The 20,645-nt window shown below is 42.3% G+C and overlaps 1 protein-coding gene across 2 annotated transcripts; it reads right to left on the reverse strand.

The window, feature by feature from the left end:
* Nucleotides 1–368: 368 nt before the first annotated feature.
* OGFRL1 (opioid growth factor receptor like 1) lies at nt 369–13,257 on the reverse strand. Of its 2 annotated transcripts, none has more exons than XM_075498177.1 (7): nt 12,845–13,257; nt 10,821–10,907; nt 10,168–10,246; nt 6,889–6,967; nt 6,730–6,796; nt 6,442–6,587; nt 369–4,869 (listed from the first exon to the last, which is right to left on the reverse strand). In XM_075498177.1, exons 1-7 carry the CDS (start codon nt 13,109–13,111, stop codon nt 4,110–4,112), a joined length of 1,485 nt encoding a protein of 494 aa, XP_075354292.1. In that variant the 5' UTR covers nt 13,112–13,257; the 3' UTR covers nt 369–4,109. The 2 variants fall into 2 exon arrangements, with proteins under 2 accessions (XP_075354292.1, XP_075354291.1); XM_075498176.1 differs by having other exon boundaries at nt 10,168–10,249; nt 12,845–13,256.
* Between the last annotated feature and the right edge of the window lie 7,388 nt (nt 13,258–20,645).

The raw sequence follows: 20,645 nt of genomic DNA on the forward strand, positions 1-20,645 counted from the left end.
TGAATAAACAGATCCGAGACAAACAAGAGATTATTTTTTCTACACAAAATGTAATTAAAACATGAAACTCACAGCCACAAGGGACTGTGGAGGCTGAAAGAAACCGTGAGTTCAAAAATGGAAAAATTCCTGGAGAAAAATGGGGTCACCTTATCTGTTCTTTGTTTCACACCATCTGTTGGTGGCCACTGCTGGAGGCGGGATACAAGGCTAGAAACATCTTTGGTTCTGATCCACGCTGGTAGCTCTTAGGACAATGTCCATCATTAGCACAATATTGTCACACTTTTAATAATGGCAAAGCTTACTTCATGTACTTGCATCTTAATTTCCATAAGCTGTATTTATGAATAAGGAAAATTAAGGAAATTCAATATGATATGTTAGCTGTAAAACTATGGCGTAATAAGAGTTACATTTTCACTTAAACGTATCTATCTTACGACAATTTGTGATCAGTACCATCAGGAAAAGAAAGGTGCAAAAAATAATTCAATTAAACAGATATACATAAATTTTATTTAAAAACAAGCAAGAGCTGTTTTCCATTTAAATCTAGTAAATCTTCCTTGACTTACCTTATTGGATCATCCATCAAAATTATACAAAGCTTCTAAGGTCTGTAAACTTTCTGGTTATAGTACAGCTATATGCAACTGCAGATTATTAGTATTATACTAGGTTATACCAGTATATACAGGAGGCTTATACTAGGTTACATGAAATATTAACTATGATTATACAAATACCTAATACATCAGACTGCTGCAATCTTACAGCAGGAAACTGAGGAGCTGACCAAGCCAGGGAACAGCTCTCAAAGGCTTATTGCAAATATTTTTAGCATCCTTCAGGATCATGCCTTTAAATATGAGCAATATGGACACCAAGAGCTCAGTTCTGCTCCTAGATATGTGCACATGCATAACTGCTCTTCTTATCGGAATGGTCTGTGGTGCACACCTCACGTACCCAAGCTTTCAGTCTCTACGCCAACACAGTACCAGGTACCGAGGCACAGCTACGTCCTGGATAGTAGGGCACAGAGCTGTAACTAATCTTAAAGTGCTGCATTTTTGCATTTGTACGATTGCCTTCACTTGCACGTGTGTACTCAGCAACATTTTGTCAAGTTGCGCATTCATATCCCCTCCTCATAGGATACTTAAAATCAAATTCACAGGTGTGTGCATATACACACTACTGCCACTTAACAGTACCAGAAACTACTCAGATGTATTTATGAGGAAAGAACCCCTGTATGGGAGGTTCTGTTCAAATAATAAATGAATAGCTCAGATTCCAGTAAAACACTGTGCCAAAATGCATCATCATAGCAAGTACACAGAAATCCCTGAATACTTAAGTGTATAGCAAGACAAAAACAAGTTTAACAGTGAGCAAATGTCTTTTCTTTGCACATCCTCAGTTTCTGAAGTGTTAAATAACTGAATGGTTATTTAACCATTCTGAATGGTTAAATAACTAAGTACTGGCATTTATAAGAATACAATCATTTCAGCATATATTGTACTGTAAACCTGAAAGCCAATACTTAGAAACTGCAAGCACGGGGTGCTTCTGTTTGCTCAGGCCATGATTCTGTAATGCAATGCATACAGTGCACCCACTTGATCCTCACAAATCTCAACAGGATGCTACACTGTATGATTGCCCTGCAATGAACCCTTCTTTTAACCACTTCCAAAATCAGAAGAAACAGCTCCTCCATGAAAAGAATGATAAACCATCACATTTTACATAGAGCAGAATTTGTTAGTTAAAACTGAAGTGTACCATGGGAGTAATTCTGTTGCTAAAGCTGTAAGACAAAATATTACAGAGTGCAGGAGCCCACCTGACACAACCAACCTCACTTACCTAATCCCCCTAGTTCTTTTGTAGGCGATTGGTATGCCGCTACTCTTCTCACTTCTATGAAAACTGATAGAAATATACGGAGTTGCAGATTTAAAAAAAAAAAAAATAATTGTAGAGTTAATAAGGATATGAGTCCCAAAGTTCTTGACTGTATTTTCAGATACACTGGGCCCTTAATGCAGACAGCCCTGCCAGATTAAAAGTACATTAAGTACTTAATTATGAGTGGAGAACCAGCAAGCATGTACAGGTGAAAGCTGTGTCACATTAACAGAATACCATACTGCAGAGAAATCTTTTGGATGCACATCCTGAGAGCTTTCTGGTTTAAAATTAGAGCAAGATTTCTCTTTTTTTTTTGTTTTGTTCAGTAGACAAAAGATCTCCTGAGGTCATCAATGTTCAATCAAATTACAGTATAAATACAATAACACCCCCCAGCATCCCTTATTTCACTTGAACACTATGCATTTTTTTTAAAGTGTTTAACCTTAATACTAAAGTCCATAAACTGAAGGCTGTGTATAACTACCTACCTTATAATTATGTTCCTCATACACAGGGTATAAATTTTCCCTATGTCATTCAAGAAGTAACTATGTAAAAACAACGCTATTAAGTTGGCATGGTTAGGCACTCAAGATTTAAAAAGTCACAGGCAGAACATAAAGCAGTCCTCCCTGTGCGCACGCGTGGGGTCAGAGTCCTTGACTACACCGACCAATTTTATCTCAGCATTTCCTGTCCCCTTCTGCTCTGAAGGTCAGAGGCAAACATGAACAAGGGGATCCTAGTTCAAGTCCAGGTATTGTGGGAGGCTTCTCAGCACCTTTCCAGCTTTAAAGAGGCGGTGGCTGCGGGAGGAATTCTCTGGGGCATTTCTGCTCAGACAGACTTAATACCTCCTTGAGCGATCTGGGTTACCCTTAAAAAAATCCAGGTACATACGTTCCTTTCCTTACAAGTCACCACAGCAGAAGGAGGGATACGTCTTCCTTCTTCCCTGCCTCTTTAGGATGGAAAGAGCCTAATCTTTATCCATGGATACCAAGAGCTCTAACTGCCGCTCTATTTGATCCCAAGAAACAGTGCTACCTGGGGAAAGCAATGAATGATGCACTGCCATGATGGGAATTAGCGAAACAGAAAAATACAAGACATTTTGTCTATGCTCTGAAACCCCTGAAGACTTTGCCATTTTGAGTTATAAGACTTGAATAAAGTCCTGTAGCACTCTGACACTCAAACTGTAGTCAGCCACTTGCCTCGTAACATTTCATCAAAAATACATTAAAGGCAGTGGATAATATATACACTTTTAAATAGAAAATACATACATGATTGATGATTAAGCAGTGCTTTGTGGTGAAGACACTGCTTTTCAGCTGTCCAGAGGCTTTCCAGGTGCTGAACCCAGCTGGGGGAGTTGTTTTATTACAGCTGATCAAGAGAGCTTTCACACTGAGCCCAAATCTGAGTGATCAGAGAGATCCCTCCCTGCAAATTAGTAGTAGTAACAAATGAGTCAACAGAAGAAAGAACTTAACAGGGATAAAAGAAGTCTAAAGTGCGACTTCCCTTGTACCCAAACGCTGTGGATACAGTTTCATTGTAAGTTAAACTTTTATTCAATGTACAATGATACCCAGCTGAATAGGACATTTTGATATCTGTTACTAAGTGTCTCCAACAAGGATGCTCATCTAAGGTAAAAGATGCTGTGCAAATACTGCCGTTAAACATGAACGTAGCTCCTAAAAAAATATCCACTAGGGAAAAAACTGTGCTCTCGAAATAATTTCTAGTCATTTCATGAAAGGAAATCAACACTTAAAGCCTATTAAAAGAAACTTGAAAATTCTGATGTTCCAAGGCTTTCTAGTAAGTTGCGCTTTTGTTTTGTTTTGCTTTTTTTTTTAAATACTGGATGAATTTAATGGCAAAAAAGTAGATAAGCTTTTCTATGCAATGTCTGGAAAAGATAATGAATTCCTTAGCTTTGAATATACATGATTGTTTTAAAGAGCCACACCTGGTTGACTGCTGATAAACTGAGGTTGAAAAAAATAAAATTCATTAACCTAACAGAAGCCTAATCTGATGCATTCCAGTAAGCATAGTCTCATGAACATTTTATACTACACTAGATGGAAATTTCACCCAAAATGAAGAAGCAATGAATAATTTGCTTCATTCAATATGAAACATAATGATTTTTAACCTCAGACTCATGATTTGAGCTCATCCTTGGTTTTTGTGGTGGTCCCCCCTGAAAGCATAGCCTTATCAAGGTTATCTTGTAGATCTGCTGATGTGTTATTTGAAGACTTCTCAGTGTCACATAAATCTTCCTCTATAGTGCCTGGGTGATTTCCACAGTCATTTTTCAGATTTTCATCATCTTTTTTGGAATGAGAAGCATCCTCCTTTCTGTCTGAATTATCATTAATTTCTTCCGATTTTGAAAGCTGACTGGTATCAGTATCGCTGTTCTTTTCACTGTTGTTCTGCCTAACAGCATCACAGTTCATTTCTTGTTCATCCTGGTTATTTTCTTCCCCGTTTTTTGTGAGTTCTACCTTTCTTTCTTCAGTTGTTTTACCAGCTGAGCTTCCACTTGCTGATGTATTCTTAGGCTCTTTTGGTTTCTTATGCTTAGAAATATAACTATTGTGAATAGAAATTGGAGATGCTGGCTTTTTATTTGTTTTGCTTCCCTCCGTCTTCTGTTTTCTTGGCGGTCCCCAGATAAAATGCTCTGAGGGCGTATAATGTTGCTGGGCAAATCTCAGGAGTTTCCTCCTTTCTCTTCGGTCTCTAATAGTATACACAAAATATTCTAGAGCACTTTGCTTAATGTTGGGAATGGTATCTTCCACAAGAGCTTCATGGAGGATAAATTTTACCAGGGGAGATTTGAAACTCTCATATCCAAGCTCGCCAAGACTTTTCAGAATTCGAGTGATTCTCAAGTAGTTGTGTTGAGACCTTTGGAAGAAAAGGGTGAAAAAATTCCATTGAATCAGAAAAAAAAAACCAAACCACCTTACAGATACAGAACTGGAACTGCAATTTCTCACTCCTTTTTGTCACTCCAGGTGTGTACTTCAGGCTTCCCATATTTAATTTCTCACAGCTGCTGAAGCTTGCTAGCACCTCCTTTGCTAGGATGTTGTGAGTGAAAATTAGTGTCTGTAAAATGCACTGAGGCAACAGGCTGAAAAAAAATAAAATCAAAGTGTGTACTGATTTTGATTGCTTCTGCTGTATGTATTCTTTCTGAGGAGAAAACCCAGTCACTTCATAAAATATGGGTTCTGTAGTGTATTGCAGTAATACAGCTACAGAACAGGATTCACGGAACTTCACTTAAGCTATTTAGAAGCTGGATCTCCAGTGTAGACTGGCGACCTGCACTTCTGATACAGTCAGTGCTGGGAGAAAAACAGGCAGCTCTGGAGAGCAAGCCCCACTGTCATAAGAAGTGTCTAAGATAAATGGAACGAACTATCTTCTGGAAGTGCTTGTGAAGAGCTCTTTCCCTCATAAAGCACACCTAACTAAACAGTAAAACTTAAATGCCTAAATTTTAGATGGCTAAAATTCGGTAAAAAGAGTCACAATTCCTGACTTAAAACTGTGTAGCTACTCACTGGTGAGAATATAGGAATTACAGTGTAAAAATGTGCAGTGAGAAACATTTGGCTTCCTGAAACCCTGTTTTATCTGTGGCCTGCATCTGAGCCAACACCCATATTGGCTCATATAATATTTAAGTAAAATTAGTAAAAAATTATTCCCATTATTCACCCAAAATTATCCATCAGCAATTCTACCTACAAGCTTTCATTTGGATGGGAGAACAAAATACTGCAAGAAAACAATCTTCAGCTCTAAGGTCAGAGGTATTAGGAAAGCGAACACAAGGTTTGAAAAGAGATTTTGATACAATTAAACTGCATGGGACAAAATTCAGTGCAAACTTATACTCCACATGATGCCGATGAAAAGCGACAGATGCAATTTGCTGAAAGTTGGGCTAAAGTTTGACTTAATGTGTGTCTAAACCTCTCCAGTTAAGCACTGCAATTAAAAAGTGTTAAATACATAATATTTCATGTTTTGAGGAGGGAGGGAAATCTTGTTATTTAGCTTCCATACAGGTGTGGAGAGTTTTTTTTTTTCCTCAAAAAGAAATGTGAATACAAAGATAAGCCACTCATTCTTCCCAACTGAGAGCAGCACTTTGGGATCAGGTGAAAACGCATTCAGCAGCATGACAAACAAATTAATTTGGAACTGTGATCTTCTTCAGCACCATCTGAAGTTGTATTTTCAGGGAATGCAATGATGTCAGTTAGACTGGTAATGGGTGAGAAGCAAGATGAAAAAAAGGGGAAGGAGGAACGTACACACACAGACACAAACCAGGCATTGACTATTTCTTTTTCTCTTTTTCCTGGCAATCTTTGGAAAATATATCTTCCCTTTCTCTAGAAAACAAAAGGCTAAAGAGATTCTATGGCAGTTCTAGAGAGTGGAGTGCATGTCATTACTTACTCATTCAAATGTTGAAATCTTTCTTGCCAGTTAGCAGCTCGTGCTACGTTTCCAGTTTTATCAATTAGTTTTATTCCAAAAAACTCCAACATCATTTTGTAAGCCAAAAGGAATCTTCTAATTGCTTCTTTTGTTTTCTTGAATTCCTAATAAACAAAGAATATGTCCAAAACTCTAAGTGGCACTAAAGCTAGTACTTCTGCATTGTATAAAACAACTCTACATAACAAAAAGCAGTTATGTATCAAAATTAATGTGATGGCTTGTATTGAGCTCAATTTGTATTACCTCAATTTCATATGTAGTTAATTCTTTAGCGTAGAAGTTCAGACCTTGTTCCCTCAGTGGGAAAAGCCTGTTAAAAGAAAAAGCACATTACAGTTCACAGTATATGAACACTTAATCAAATTAATGCTTTGAAACAGAAATAGGTAATAAGTGACCAACCACTGTATGTAAGTGTGGTTATGTTCCAGTTTTTCGTAGTCTCCTTTCCATTTATTTAGGACTTCTTCAATATAAACCCCTGCATAAAAATAATTTGAAAACTGTTAGGTAGCCATCAAAAACGGCATTCAGCTACATAAAGTACATGCTGTGTTCACATAATGATAGAATACATGGTTTAATTCTCTTTCAGATACTATGTGAAATAAGGTCTATTACAGCCATAAATAAAATCCATTTAATTTAAAATTAATTTAGTTACTAAAACTTAATTAAAAATAAGAGATTTATCAAATTTCAATATAAACAAAACCAACTGACTTATACTGAGTTACTTACCAGCGGAAGGTATGTGACAATAACCTCTGTAAAATATACTTCCCCCAAAGTTCTCATGTCCTAGATCCCTTTATCACACTGACTGGTAATTAACAAACCATTTACATAAAATATTGCATCGTGAATCAACTGTCATTGCTTTAACATGACAAAACTCTGCATATATATCTATATATATAGACATCTCATCTTAGTAGAACAAAGCCTCAACTCTTTAAGAAATCTCCCATTCCAGGAATCTCTCCAGCTGCAAATAACATTACGATTGGGAAATCTTTCTCAATTAGCTGTGGCCAAGACTCTTGCTGCCATTGCTATGAGTTTGACCTTGGGTTCTCGGGTCATGCTCAACAAATGAGAATTGCAGCTTTTAGTGGTCTCAAAACAGTTGTGGAGTTCAGTCAGTTCCTCTTGGAAAGACACAGTGATAGAAAAAGGGGATGAAGTACATGTGAAAGGAAATTAATCATTCTTCACACTGAAACTGTGCTCATGAAATTCAGTCATGGGCCAGGGCACTTTTCCAGGCACTGCACAAATGCACAAAGTACATAAAAGGATGTTCCTTGTTCCAAAACCTGTACTGTCTCTTTTCATGAATGAATGCTCAGCGTTAGCCTGTTTCTACTCTGAAACCAACAACAGTTTTACCACTGCCGCATGGCCTCTCCTAAAGTCAAATAGCACAGGAGTGGCCTAAAAAGCCCAAAGCCCCACTTAGATAGTCTCCTGTTATACATTTGAGATCTCTCTCTCCCCCTCCCAGTGAAAATTTCCACTTGGGTCTCAATGACAAAGGATAACTCATTTGGCACTTTTCTTCAAGAAATGGAGAAAGCAGCCAAAGAGGCTGGTTCTTACCAGCCTCTTACATGGGGTTCTTACATGGGGTTCCAGTGCAAGCAAGGCTGGAAAAGGACCTTGCAAAGAGGACCTCCCGCCATCACTGTACTGTATCCAACCTACATTTCAAGTATTGGGAAACTTGCTGCTCAATTCCAGGGCAGAGAGACATAGAGCCCAGCTCTGAGTCAGAACCATAAGCTAAACCTGTAGGTCATGGAATTAAACTTCAGATCTAGTATTGCACTAGAAATGTCTTTTTTTAATAACATTCCTCGGTAGTTCAGTCCCTAGCATGGTAGCTTAGACTCCCTCTGACCACTCTCACAGATCCACAGACTTAGGTCAAGGCAGTGGCTACTCTTTCCCATTCTCAATAAAAACTTCTACGTAACCAGAGCTCACAGCCATCAATACTTCAGCCTCCATGGCCTATCAACTACCTTTGACACTACCAACTGTGGCTTTCTCTTAAAATATTAAGAGAAATTTTATTATTTACAAATTTTAGGAGGGAAGCCCTCCTCTAGCTTTCACGACTATCTCTTCTAGTGGCTAATCCTCTTGAATTGCTCCTTCATTTTGCAGTTTAAAGGATCCCCCTCTCCCCTCCCCCAACCTTTTCTGGCTTTCAGTTTCAGGTTCACCTGGTCCTCAGGTTCACATGGACCTCAGTACCCTTCTCTTTCTTTCTGTATCTGTTCTCTGTGTAATGTCTCCCAAATTTGCTACCTCTGTACTGGTAATTCACAGATCTAACTACTCTTCCAGTCAAGCTAAAAACACAGTCTTCAGCATCTGCCTGTCGATATCGAGATAAAGCTCAAGATTATTAAAACAAAGGTCTTATCTTTCTTTCACATAACCTGGCCTGTCTTCACACTTGCTGAAGATATTATCACTATCTTGCCTATAAACAGCTCTCATCTTCAACCTTCCTATATGTACATCTTTACATTCTTCTATATAACATTCCTTCCCATCCAGCTTCCTATCAGAACTTTGATGTTTTGCATCTCAACATCCTCTTTCCTGACCTTGAAAAGTGCCCTCTTGTCACGCTTATATCTACCCTGAATGCTGCTGGTAAGATCATGTTTCTGGACTGCGGCTTTTTTTTATTGCCTCTTTTTTTTGCTTTGCATTCTGCTATTGTGAAGCCCTTTTCTGTAACATCAGACAAAAACTATACGCCTTCACTTCCAAAGCCTTTCGTGACCTGTCCCTTCTACCTTATCAGAACCCATTTGTTGCTATGAGAATGGTCCTGCGACAGGATCCTGCCTCAATGGCAGCCTCCACATATTTCCTCCCAAGCTGCTCTCATGCTGAGAGGATCTTTCTGCAAACATCTTTAAAGGAACCGCCTCATCATTCTTTTAAAACTCTCAAAAGCTTATTTTTGGCCTGCAAAATTTTTTTTGCCAATGGCTAAGCTCTCATGTGCCGAGAGTCCTATCTACTATTCTAACCAAGACTGTTTTATTGCCTCCTTCTGCTTCCCCATCTGTCTGCTACCCTCTTGTCTCTCATACTTTGCTTGCAAACTCTCTAGAGCAGGGTTTGTCATCTTTCAGCTCGTCCTGTGTTTGTGCAGAATCTTGCATATGAGGTTCCTGCTCTACTACCAGAACCACTAGGAACTTTGAGAAATGATTTTATTATTGTTGTTATAATAATCACACAAGGTAGTTAAAACACATTCTTTTTCCCTTACACAGCGCTAGGAATAACACCCATATCCTGCCACTCCTATTCAAGCAGCAAGAGTTTGTGCAGCATAGTGGAGCAACTTTATCTTTGTTTAATAAAAGGTAGTGCTACTACTGTTAAGTAGTAGTTACAAACAACGCCCTGTACTACATCACGCTGGAAATGCATGAGAAAACCTCCCTAGAGAGAAAGCTAACTCTGGTTTAAGCATAACCTGCTCCCATGTTATCAACATGTTACTCCAGCATGGGAGGTTCAAGTCGTACAATATATAACTATACACCTTTAATTTGTCAGCACCGCAATTATCACTACAGTTTCACTTTGTTACTATTATTAGTGAGCATTCTTTTGTTATCACTATTATTGCCACAGATTACTCACCATCAGGTTTAAAAGGGATTTTATTTTTGTAAAAGCGGAGATTGCACAAGTCATTTTGATATCGAAGATCTTTAAAGTTCTGCTGAAAGAAAGGAAATAGGACATTATCAGCCTACAAAAACCTATCAAGAGTATCCAGAAAGTGACATTGTGCTCTCTGAATAATTTGAGGACAAAAAAACTTCAGAGTTTTATGAAAACTGGAAATCACTTAGAATTACTCATGCACTTAAAGATTCAGTTTAAGGATCTGCAAGTTCCTTCTGGCTGGTACGTCCTCCTACTGAGGCAGAGGTTAGAGCAGCAAGCATAGCAGCACCTTGACTTTGGTCTCAAGGAATTTCCAAGACACAGATAATAGTAAGTCCAAACTCTATCATCTACCATCTTCAATGTTCAAGGCACAAGCCCTTTTCTGGGCTCCTTCCGCTGTTCCCAGGCTTACACATCTCATGTGTTTGCATGTATACCTGGGATGAAAAGACGTTGCACTAGTTTCCCTCCTCTCCCACTGGCACATGTTGGGCCTCTGCATCAGCTTTTTGATTCTTCTCATTTCTCATATTTATTAGGCACCATAAAGGTTTAGGAATGTTTGGGTTGTGTGCTGTCTTCTACTAAAAAGGCAATTTAAAACCATAAAATGTTCTTACTGGATACTGGTGTCGGTACTTGTATAAATCTCTTGCTGCGTAGAAGCTTCTCTTTGGCTTGGCTGTCAGCTCAGTTCCATCACCACTCTGAAACAGTTAGAAAGTAGATAATAACCATACGCAAACACTAAATAGCAAATTTGTGTAATATTAAAATAATTATTTTTCATGATGAATTTTCAGCAATGTAAACATACAGAAGTGCATGTATTTGCCTACTGTTTGGTCAAACACTGAAAATCTCCCTGCTGAATACTTAACACCACACACTTTAAACTTAAATTAAAAAATAAAATAAAATACAAAAGCAAGACTATGAAATGTCCTTCCAATGAGATTGAATTTGATTTAAATCAACAGGTTGATTGTCATTTCCAAATGCAAGACTTCAAAGTAACCTAGCAAGTGCTAGCATAAGATGAAATAAGTAACTGAACATGAAAATGCAGAGACACTGCTCATTTTGAACAGGAAGTCATACTATTTGCAAAGACTATTTGTCATGTGTACATTGACTTAATTGTGATCATTGCATCCTGTGGAAGAAAATGAATAATTGTGGACAAGCCAAATTGCAGTTCTAACACCTTCTTGAACCATTTTCTATTATTTGTTTCTAAGGACTTAAATTTAAAGCCTAGTAATAACAACCACTAAACCCCAAAACAAAAATTTGCTTAAAGAGAATACACATGTACGAGAACTTGTACTGGCCCCCAGCCATTCGGAAGCTGTGACCTGGAACAACCAGAGCCCACCAAGGTCAATGGAAATAACTCCACTGACTTGAGAGAACACTTGAAAAAGCTGCACGCATTGAAGAAAAACAGAAAATGAAGCATCAGTGTACAGAGACTTCAACTTGCTACCAACAACTTTATTTTCCTTGTAATTTCCTTATAACCATACTGCAGCAGAAAGTTTTGTATTCTTCAGTCTCGGAAAATGAGTCTCTACACTAAAACCAAAGGCCAAATGAGAAAAAAAAATTCATTCCACTCCTTGCAATAAACATGTAATAAGTTAAAGTCATGCCTAAAAAGGGAAGTCCCCTGTGACTGCACCGGGCATTTGCAAGACCAGCTTTGACCGTACCTACAGGCAAACCGTGCTTACTTGAACAAGCAGCACCCCTCGACGCCCAGTTATCGGGCATGAGTGTCACCATGTATCAAGCAAAAAAGGGAAAAATGCTTATGCTTATTTAACTTTGCACAGTTTCTGAACGAAATATAAACATAATACATCTAACGGGGTAAAAAAAGACCCAGCTGGTCCTCCCTGCATTCGGCTCTAACTCCAATAAAATTACTGGCGAAGCAACCCCTTATTTCTTCAGGGTCGGCATTTTTAACGGTTCCTAAGACAGAAACTTGCTCTGAAAATTCCTCACCTCGGACCCGCCGAGGAGTCACAAAACCGTTGCCACGTATGATCCAATAGTCAGATTTTTAACCCGCTTAATTAAGAGGCCAAGTTCAAGGCTCCATTTAATTTAAAGCAGAACCTTCTCTAGAAACAGCAGCGGCGGGACTGCCAACGACTTCAAGGCCTCAATTTTCTCCCAAGAGCAGGCTACCATAACGGGGGGGGGGGGGGGGGGGGGGGGGGGAGATCAGCTCATTTCTACTTCAGATGAAGCGCGAGTTCACCGCCAGCCACCGCCGCGCTGTGTGCGAGGGAAGGTCCCCGCGCCGCGCCGCTCCGCGCCGCCTCAGCCGCCCGGGCCGAGCCGGGCCCGTGCTCCGGCCCGCGAGTGCCGCAGAGCGGGGAGGGCGGGAGGGAGCGGGGCTGCCCCGGCGCGGCCCGGGGCTCGGCTCGGCTCCGCCCGTTCTCCGGCGCCGGGGCAGCGCCGGGAGCGCCCGGCCCGGCGCCGCACGGCGCAGACGCCAGCGCCCAGCGCCGGCCGTCCCCGCCGCCCTGCGCCCTGCCTTCCCCCGCCCCGCAGCGGCCGCTCCTCCCGGCCCGCCGCGGCACGGCCGGCGGGCAGGGCGAGGCGGGGGCGCGCCCGGCGCTGGCGGTACCTGCTCGGGGCCGGTGGCGTCCGCCTCTGCCCGCTCCCCTTCCTCCGGCGGGGACGGGGGCGGCGGGGGCTCCTGGGGCCGGCAGTCTGCGGCGGGCAGTTCGACCGGCTCTTCCCCGCCCCCCGCGGCGGTGCACACCCCCTCCTGCCGCCGCGGCTCCCCGCCGGGATCCGCCGCCTCGGGCTCCGAGTCGGTCTCCCAGGTGGAGTCGCAGTCTTCCACCGTGGTGGGCTCCTTGAAGCTGACCCCGCTCAGCAGGCTGCCCATCGGGCAGGGCACGGCAGGGCAGGGCCGGGCCCGCCGCCGCCGCGCCGCCCGGAGGCCGCAGAGGCCGAGGGCTGGGAGCGGCCGCGGGCTGCCTACGGCTGCGGCATGGCGGGGCGGGGCGGCGGCGGCGGCCGGGGCTGCTCCCCCGCCCGGCCCCAGCCCACGGACACGCGCAGGGCGGAGCTGGAGGCTCCGGGATTTCCACAGGAGACACGCACGCACGCCCCGTCCCCCGCCCGCCCCACGCCGCCCGGTGCGGCCAGCCCTGGCGGCGGGCACCAGCGGTACCGGGCCGCCGGCACCGCGGAAACGTACGGGGCGTCCCAGCGCCGCCCGCCGCCGCCCCGGGCAGCGCTCGCCCGGCCGCGGGGCCCCAGGGCCGCCGGGGGACGGTGCCGCGGGGCTGGGGGGGGCCCTGGGGAAACCCGCGCTCTGCAGGGAGATGGCGGAAATCTCCCCTCCGAGGAGGTGCACCCCGAGGGGATTTCTCCTCTTGGAGGAGAGCTCGGTGTCCCCCAGCGGGTCACGAGAAAAGCGAGCGGGTGCGGATGTTTATCGGGAAGAGTGGGGATGGCAGCTGCCCCAGAGCAGTGGTCTGTGAGGGGGATGCTTATTTGGTGACAGAAGCAGCTGCCTTACCAGCAGGTGCAAACACGGGTTGTCCACTAGACAGGGGAAGGGTTGCGGTGAGGGGGACCTCAAGGAATATACAGGTGCCGGAGGAGATGGGAACGGAGGGGGCAATAGTGTGGTAACCAGCCAGTTTCAGCTGCTCCTAAGACCCCTGAGAGTTTGGGGATAAAACTGACATGACATTCAAGGATGGATTTGGCAGGGGCAGCGGCAGTGTATTTTGTATTTGGCTAGAGCATGCCTTTTGGACAGAAACACTGCTTGGAGTGAAGACCTGATGAGCTGAAGGCTTAGCATGCTGTTCCAGTGTTTGCTCTCACCCTCATGATTAAAAATGTGTTCTTCGTTTCTAACCAGAGTAGTCAGGCTTCAGTTCACACTCACAGATTTCTGCTTTTTCCTTAAAGACAGTTCTGTGGCGTCCAGTATATTGACTGCTCCTAAAGATGTGCACTACCATCAAGACACCTCAGTCCTCTTCTTGGTAAACCAAACAGGTTGAGCTTCTTCAGCCTCTCGCTGTAAATTACCTTCCCCAGTCCCTCACTCATTTTTGTGCCTTTTTTTCTGCTGCTGCTTCAATGTTTTATCATCCTTTTCAAGTGCAGGTACCAACATATTAACTGGATGTCAGGATCATCAGTGTAGAGACGGTATCATCTATATATTCATGTTTCCCAATCCACTCTCTAGAAACTGAAAGATCATTTTACTCAAGGTGCCACAACTTCGTGTTTAGATGCATTCATATCACTCCTACACATAACCCTCCTTCAGGTTCATTTGAAGTGTACGAGCTGTACACACTGATACCAGGGACAGGAAATTAGTGGGAATACCCTGGTTGTCAGGCCTCATTTCAGGCAAGCTTGTTTGCACTTGCAGCTCTCTAGATGCAGCCACAGCTGCATGGCTGAGCTATGAGCTTGTCCTACGGCTCGGTCTGCCTCAGGTGCCCATGCCTCTGCTTTCCCCCACCATCACCTGCCTTGGCCAAGACAGTTCTCCTCCTCCTCTGCCCTTCACGGAGATTAATGAGGCCCGTTCAAGCCTTTCCAACTCCCCTTAGTCACCATCATGCCAGCTGCTGCCCTCCTCAGGACCCAGCTACTCCCCTCAGTCCAAGATCAAACCTGGTGGTCCCAGCCAAGACCCCTACCCCAACATTCAGCCCAACCCCCTGCTTCTATCTGAGCCCCAGTACTGGAGGTGGTCCCCATTCCACAATAATCACAGAATCACAGAATCGTATAGGTTGGAAAAGACCTTTAAGATCATCGAGTCCAACCATAAACCTAACACTGCCAAGACCACCACTACACCATGTCCCTAAGCACCTCATCCAAATGTCTTTTAAATACCTCCAGGGATGGCGACTCAACCACTTCCCTGGGCAGCCTGTTCCAGTGCTTGATAACCCTTTTAGTGAAGTAAAATTTCCTAATATCCAATCTAAACCTCCCCTGGCACAACTTGAGGCCATTTCCTCTTGTCCTATAGCTTGTTACTTGGGAGGAGAGACCGACCCCCACCTCTCTACACCCTCCTTTCAGGTAGTTGTAGAGAGCGATAAGGTCTCCCCTCAGCCTCCGCTTCTCCAGGCTAAACAACCCCAGTTCCCTCAGCCGCTTCTCATAAGACTTCTGCTCTAGACCCTTCACCAGCTTCGTTGCCCTTCTTTGGACACGTGATGGGACAACCTAATGGGACAACAGGATGATCTTACACAAGTTGGTCAACCTTGCCCCCTCTTCTAGTGTTGGAAATGGTCGTTTAGGGATACTTACTGAAGGATTTAAGAACAGGACATTTACTTTACAGTCTTTACCCTGACATATGTTCCCAGCTTATGAAAAATCAAAGCTTTAGAAACCTCCAGAGCAAAAGGTTGCATCTGAGTGTTCATTTCAATAGCCACCAATGGACCTGTTTCTATACTGTTTACATATACTTTTGACCTCAATTACATAGTGAGACAGTGTTATACAGTTTAAATAAATCTGGTATATATGTTAGAATATAAAATATTATTATGATGTGTGAAGTGATTCATATGATCTCATTATAAAATCATTCATATGATTTCATATGATGCTGATTAGTTCTTCTTTATGAGAAACAGAGTATGATTGCTCGCTATTTGCCTCCACGCTATTCACAATTTTATAGACCTCTGTCACTTCAATACCTATTGTTTTTCTTCCAAGATGCAAGGTCCTACCCTATTCAGTCTTATCTAGCATGAAAGCCATCGTATTCCTCTCGTCATCCTTGTGACCTTTTCCTGTAGGTTTTTGAGCTCTACTGGAACTTTTTTGAAATATGATATACCGGAATGCATGTAGCATACAGGAAGGTTCAACCTCATTCTTGCCAGTGGACAGTGTTTTAATATGGAATAAAAAGTCCCCATCAAGAAGGCACAAGCAAGGTTAGAAGAGGGCAAGCAGTAAGGCTGGATACTAGAGCGGCAGTTGGGGGAACATAATTTTTATAAAAGTCATGCTTATGTCTCACATTTTTGGAGAGTTCCCTCTTTGGCCTTATTTGGAGGAAAGACAGATTTGTTTCCTGCTTCCACAATATCTCCTCCCACGCTGTTGGCATAGTTTGAAGGAACTGACTTAAGAAATTCTGATGTCTGGAACCTGTTTGTCTTGACTACCTGCTGACTAGCTACTTGTATTGACCAACATCAACTGGTCCCAGTGCAGACCATCTCTGCTTCCCCTCCCCTGCTTTTGTCAATGGTCCCTCACATTAACTGTGTTTATACTAGGGACAGCAGAGCCTCAAAAGCATGCCTTGTGCATGCATCAAAAATCAGGTGAAGGTTTTGATGATATTTAGTTTGCATGGCAATTAATCCCACAAACTAAAGATCTTCCTGCAAGAAAGCTCTGTCTCTTGTGCAAATAACCACACCTGATTATAGAAAGCTCAGTGCTACCTGAAGAGCAAAGCTATCAGCCAAATCTCATCACAGAGCTTTAGGAGGATTTTTAAAGGATCTGGATCTCAGACCACTGATAAGAACTAGAAGTCAAATTAATTGACTTAGTATTGCTATGGGAAGCCAGTGCCAAGAGCAGAAGACTGCTTTGACTTACTTACAGTATTTCATGCTGCTGTGGTGATGTGATGGAGTTTCCTGAAGTACTGGGATGTATTTTTGGAGTTTCCTGAGGGTCAATAACTAGGTATACCATATTGCTTGCAATCTACACAAGAAGTGACAAAAATGAGGCTGGCTGAAGCCTAATCGAGTGGTGGTGGATTGACAGGGTGGTGCAGGTTTTCCTAGCCGACCAGAAATGTTGTAAGGCATTATTCACTGCTATAAAGGAGCTGATTATCAGCAGGTAGGCTAGAAGAACTCTCAAATTAGAAACGGAATTGACTGATTGTTGGTATGGCACTTCTTTAAAAAAAGGCAGTGGCACCAATGATGCAAGCCTTCAAAATGTTTAAAATACGCATCCAAATAATTTCAGTTTTAGCTGGACTCAGCTCTCATGCAACTGATTTTCAGCCTTTAGCTTATCATTGGACAGTGGCTAGTTTGTAAGTGAGCTTGCTCAGGAAAGGAAAAATGAACAGCTCTTATGTAGATCAACATCCAGCAAGAATCGCTAGTTAGACAGCAATGGGGCATGCAGTTTGTGCCTATTGAGACCTGGCTGCACTGTTGTGCACCTGAATGAGGAACGAAGGGTTCCTTCCCTGAAAGAGTCATCTGCTATTTTTATCATGTTACTCGCGACCATCTCTCAGCTGCCCAGAAGGACGTGGGTTTGACTTTTTGAGATAAGCATACTCTAAGCTTTGGTTGTGGTGGGGCAGATCTGCACTTTGCCAGGTGTGTGCATTTTTTCCATTCTTTCACAGTTGCAGCTTATTGCTGGTTCTGGTTGTGAACTGGAGGCAGTCAGGATTCATAAAGAGGCTCTAGCACCTTACATAGCTTCTTAGAGCAGTATTTGAGAGCTTGAACAGATCCCCACAAAACATATCTTAACTAAAATTAATGATTTAATTTTTTTATTATCTCACAGACATAATTGGTAGTCATTTTTGAGAAGGTGGTGAATTTTTGGCACTTGACTTCACCGAAGTATTCCAGTACAACAGAAGATGAGTAAGTGCTAAAGCCAGGAGGACCTGTTTTTCAAATAGTCTGACTTCCGCGTAACACAGGCCAGAGGAGCTCTTACCCTACCCATTTCTGAAGGATGATAGAAGACCTAGGGAAATGCAGACCGCTATCACATCAAATACTGACTTTCATAAAGCTGATGAAAAAACATAAGCATATGACTTCTGGTTGTATACTTTTCCATACAATTTAAACAGCACAGATTAGTGAAAAATTTTTTTTTATTTCATGAGGACGTGGTTTTATAAGGACTTCAAAATGGATACCACATCACTTTCTGGAAGCTAATGCTGCATGTATATCACTGTGATAACTGTAAAATTTTATTAAAAAATAAATATGAGGTAATTGTAATATTTCATCATTATCTTGGGAGGATGTTTTGAATAGGATACCAGAGAGGTCACTTGACAACTGTGGAGAGTCTTACCAACCTAATATTAAGGTGATATAAAGCTGGGAGGGATTATGCATCCTTAGAGGATATGAACAGACTACAAAACCACTTTGATAAATGGCAGAAGAGGGCAAAATAAATAACGTTGGTAAAATGAAATTTAGTCGAGGTAATGTAAAATGATTCATAGTGGATACTTAAACATACAAAGGTAGATTTTAGAAATGCAGAAAGGCAGCAATACAACAGAAATATCTGTGAGCTACAGTATTACTGTAACATACATTTGGACAAGGGTCTGAATATATTTGGACACCAACATATATTTGGGCAAGGGTACAAAGTCAGACAGGTACGACAATGGTTTGTATGCAATAGCTGTAGCTGACTGGTATTTTAATGGGGTTTATTACCTTGGCTTATTTTTGAAAGGAACTGGGCATTCTCAATGAATATCTGACTATGGTGAATTTTAATTCTCTTCTTTAGTTCAGTAAAGCCCCAGATTGCTAAATGCCAAGCCTGATGTAGTATCTATAGAAGGCGAATCTAATTTATAAAGTTCTCCATAATTTTCCTCTAGTGAATGTCATTGGAAATTATTAACTAACTGGAAACTCAGAAGTCAGGTTGTGTATTTGTGTAAATTTGTTTCTATTGAAATCTGAAATTAATTTGCAGAGAAGAAAAGACTTCACATAGATCATGCTAGACATTACAGATCAGTGTATTAAGCTCACTAAAGTCAGTGGAAGTTCTTCCCTTTTTTGCTGGGTTATGCTTATACAACCCTGAAGACCTTAACTAAAGCCCTGTTTATTGGAGTGTCTTGTACTAGGGCTCTGTAAAAGGTCATAGCCAAGGCAAGCCCAGAACAAATTAATAAAAGAGCGTATTACCTTAAGACGGTCTGTCTAGGTGGTCAGAGAAGTAGTCTCAGTCTAGTCCTTAAGCCTCTAAGATTCTGCTCAGTTTCTTCCTAGCCTAGCCTTTCAAACATGGCATAAAACTGCAGCCTGTTTCTTGAGAGGAAAATAATCCAATTGTAGGATGCAACATGGTCTAAATGAGCTGCTGTGTGGCAACCTCTGATTTATAGCTAGGGTCCTACATCACCCTTGTGATGGACTGAAACCAGCTGCCTCGGTAAGCATGCTCAGCTTTCCTGCAGTGGGGCTTGACTACAGTGCATCAGCAGGTCAGCTGCCTGACACCACGGATAAGAAATGATATTTGCATAGGCTAACTATGCCTATATATGTGACTGGTTGGTTGGCTGACTCACTTTGAAAGCTGCATGGACTGTATTGACTACAGCTCCATTTCTCTAATGGATGCTTACACCCCTAGTTAGCTTGTAGACATACAGCTATGTGTAAACAACTAAATTTAGGTGTTTTATTACAAACTCGATCCTGCCCCTAATCTCCCTGAGCATCCATATTTCTGTTGGGAAGGTGTACTACAGACTGTCTTTGCTATTGGATGTGTAAATGGAAATTTCTGATCTGCCAGCACACGGTATCTCCTGTGTCAAACTTCCAGAATTCCTAAACCAGGCACTTTCTGCCTGTGCCAGACATATGACCTGACTTATCAGTGTACTCAGAGTAGGCCCAAACCCCCCAAAACTGTGTGATTGTCTTCTCTGGGACATTAACCAGAGACACAGACTGACATCCTTTTTGAGCCTGAGCAGGCTTCTCATTTGGGGGATTTATATGCCCTGAGGCATCTAGCCTATAGATGCCTAGGCCTGAGCTAATCACACAACACTCCTTGTGTAGTTAATGGAGAAAAACGGGCACCTCCAGAGGATGATCCACATCATCCTAAGACAGGCATTTTAAATATGTAGGCTAAATCACTAAAGAGTTGTTTGTATCTACTCATAAAGGAAGCCAAGGTCTAGCCAAAATGATTTAGACATCAGACTTTCAAATTGAAAAAATTAGATGACATGAGCCAGTCCCACACTCTGAAGGTTTTCTGAAGCTATTGAATTTTGAATAGAATAGCCAACTTCCTCTAGGAACAGGAGAGGGAACCCAACCAAACCTGACCTTTCCCTGACATGAGGAATATCTGTAATCAGGTCATACCACATAATACATTTCCAGTGAGAGACTGAGAGAACCCTTGTTTCAGAGTATCTGTTGCCAGGTATGTAGAACTCAAATCTCTTTAGGAAGAGACAGGGCTTTAACCTTCCTGCCACATCCTATTGAATTTCTTATGCATAAGATCACAAAGATAAGGAGACTAACAAGAAAGTTGCCTCCTCCTTGGTCTTTGAATGAATAGCCAGTCTTTGGCTCTATGACCAACAGAGACGTATGAAAGGGTAG

Source organism: Mycteria americana, chromosome 3 (genome assembly GCF_035582795.1).
Source record: "Mycteria americana isolate JAX WOST 10 ecotype Jacksonville Zoo and Gardens chromosome 3, USCA_MyAme_1.0, whole genome shotgun sequence".
NCBI classification, from domain to species: Eukaryota; Metazoa; Chordata; class Aves; order Ciconiiformes; family Ciconiidae; genus Mycteria; species Mycteria americana.

What these genes read in the sequence shown, in the direction of transcription:
- OGFRL1 (XM_075498176.1), bottom strand. Translation starts at nt 13,111, where the DNA reads ATGGGCAGCCTGCTGAGCGGGGTCAGCTTCAAGGAGCCCACCACGGTG. An exon ending in AGTACCGACACCAGTATCCA is followed by an intron (nt 10,250 to 10,820) that starts GTAAGAACATTT and finishes CCTTTCTTTCAG; the next exon opens with CAGAACTTTAAAGATCTTCG. An exon ending in AATCCCTTTTAAACCTGATG is followed by an intron (nt 6,968 to 10,167) that starts GTGAGTAATCTG and finishes ATTTTTATGCAG; the next exon opens with GGGTTTATATTGAAGAAGTC.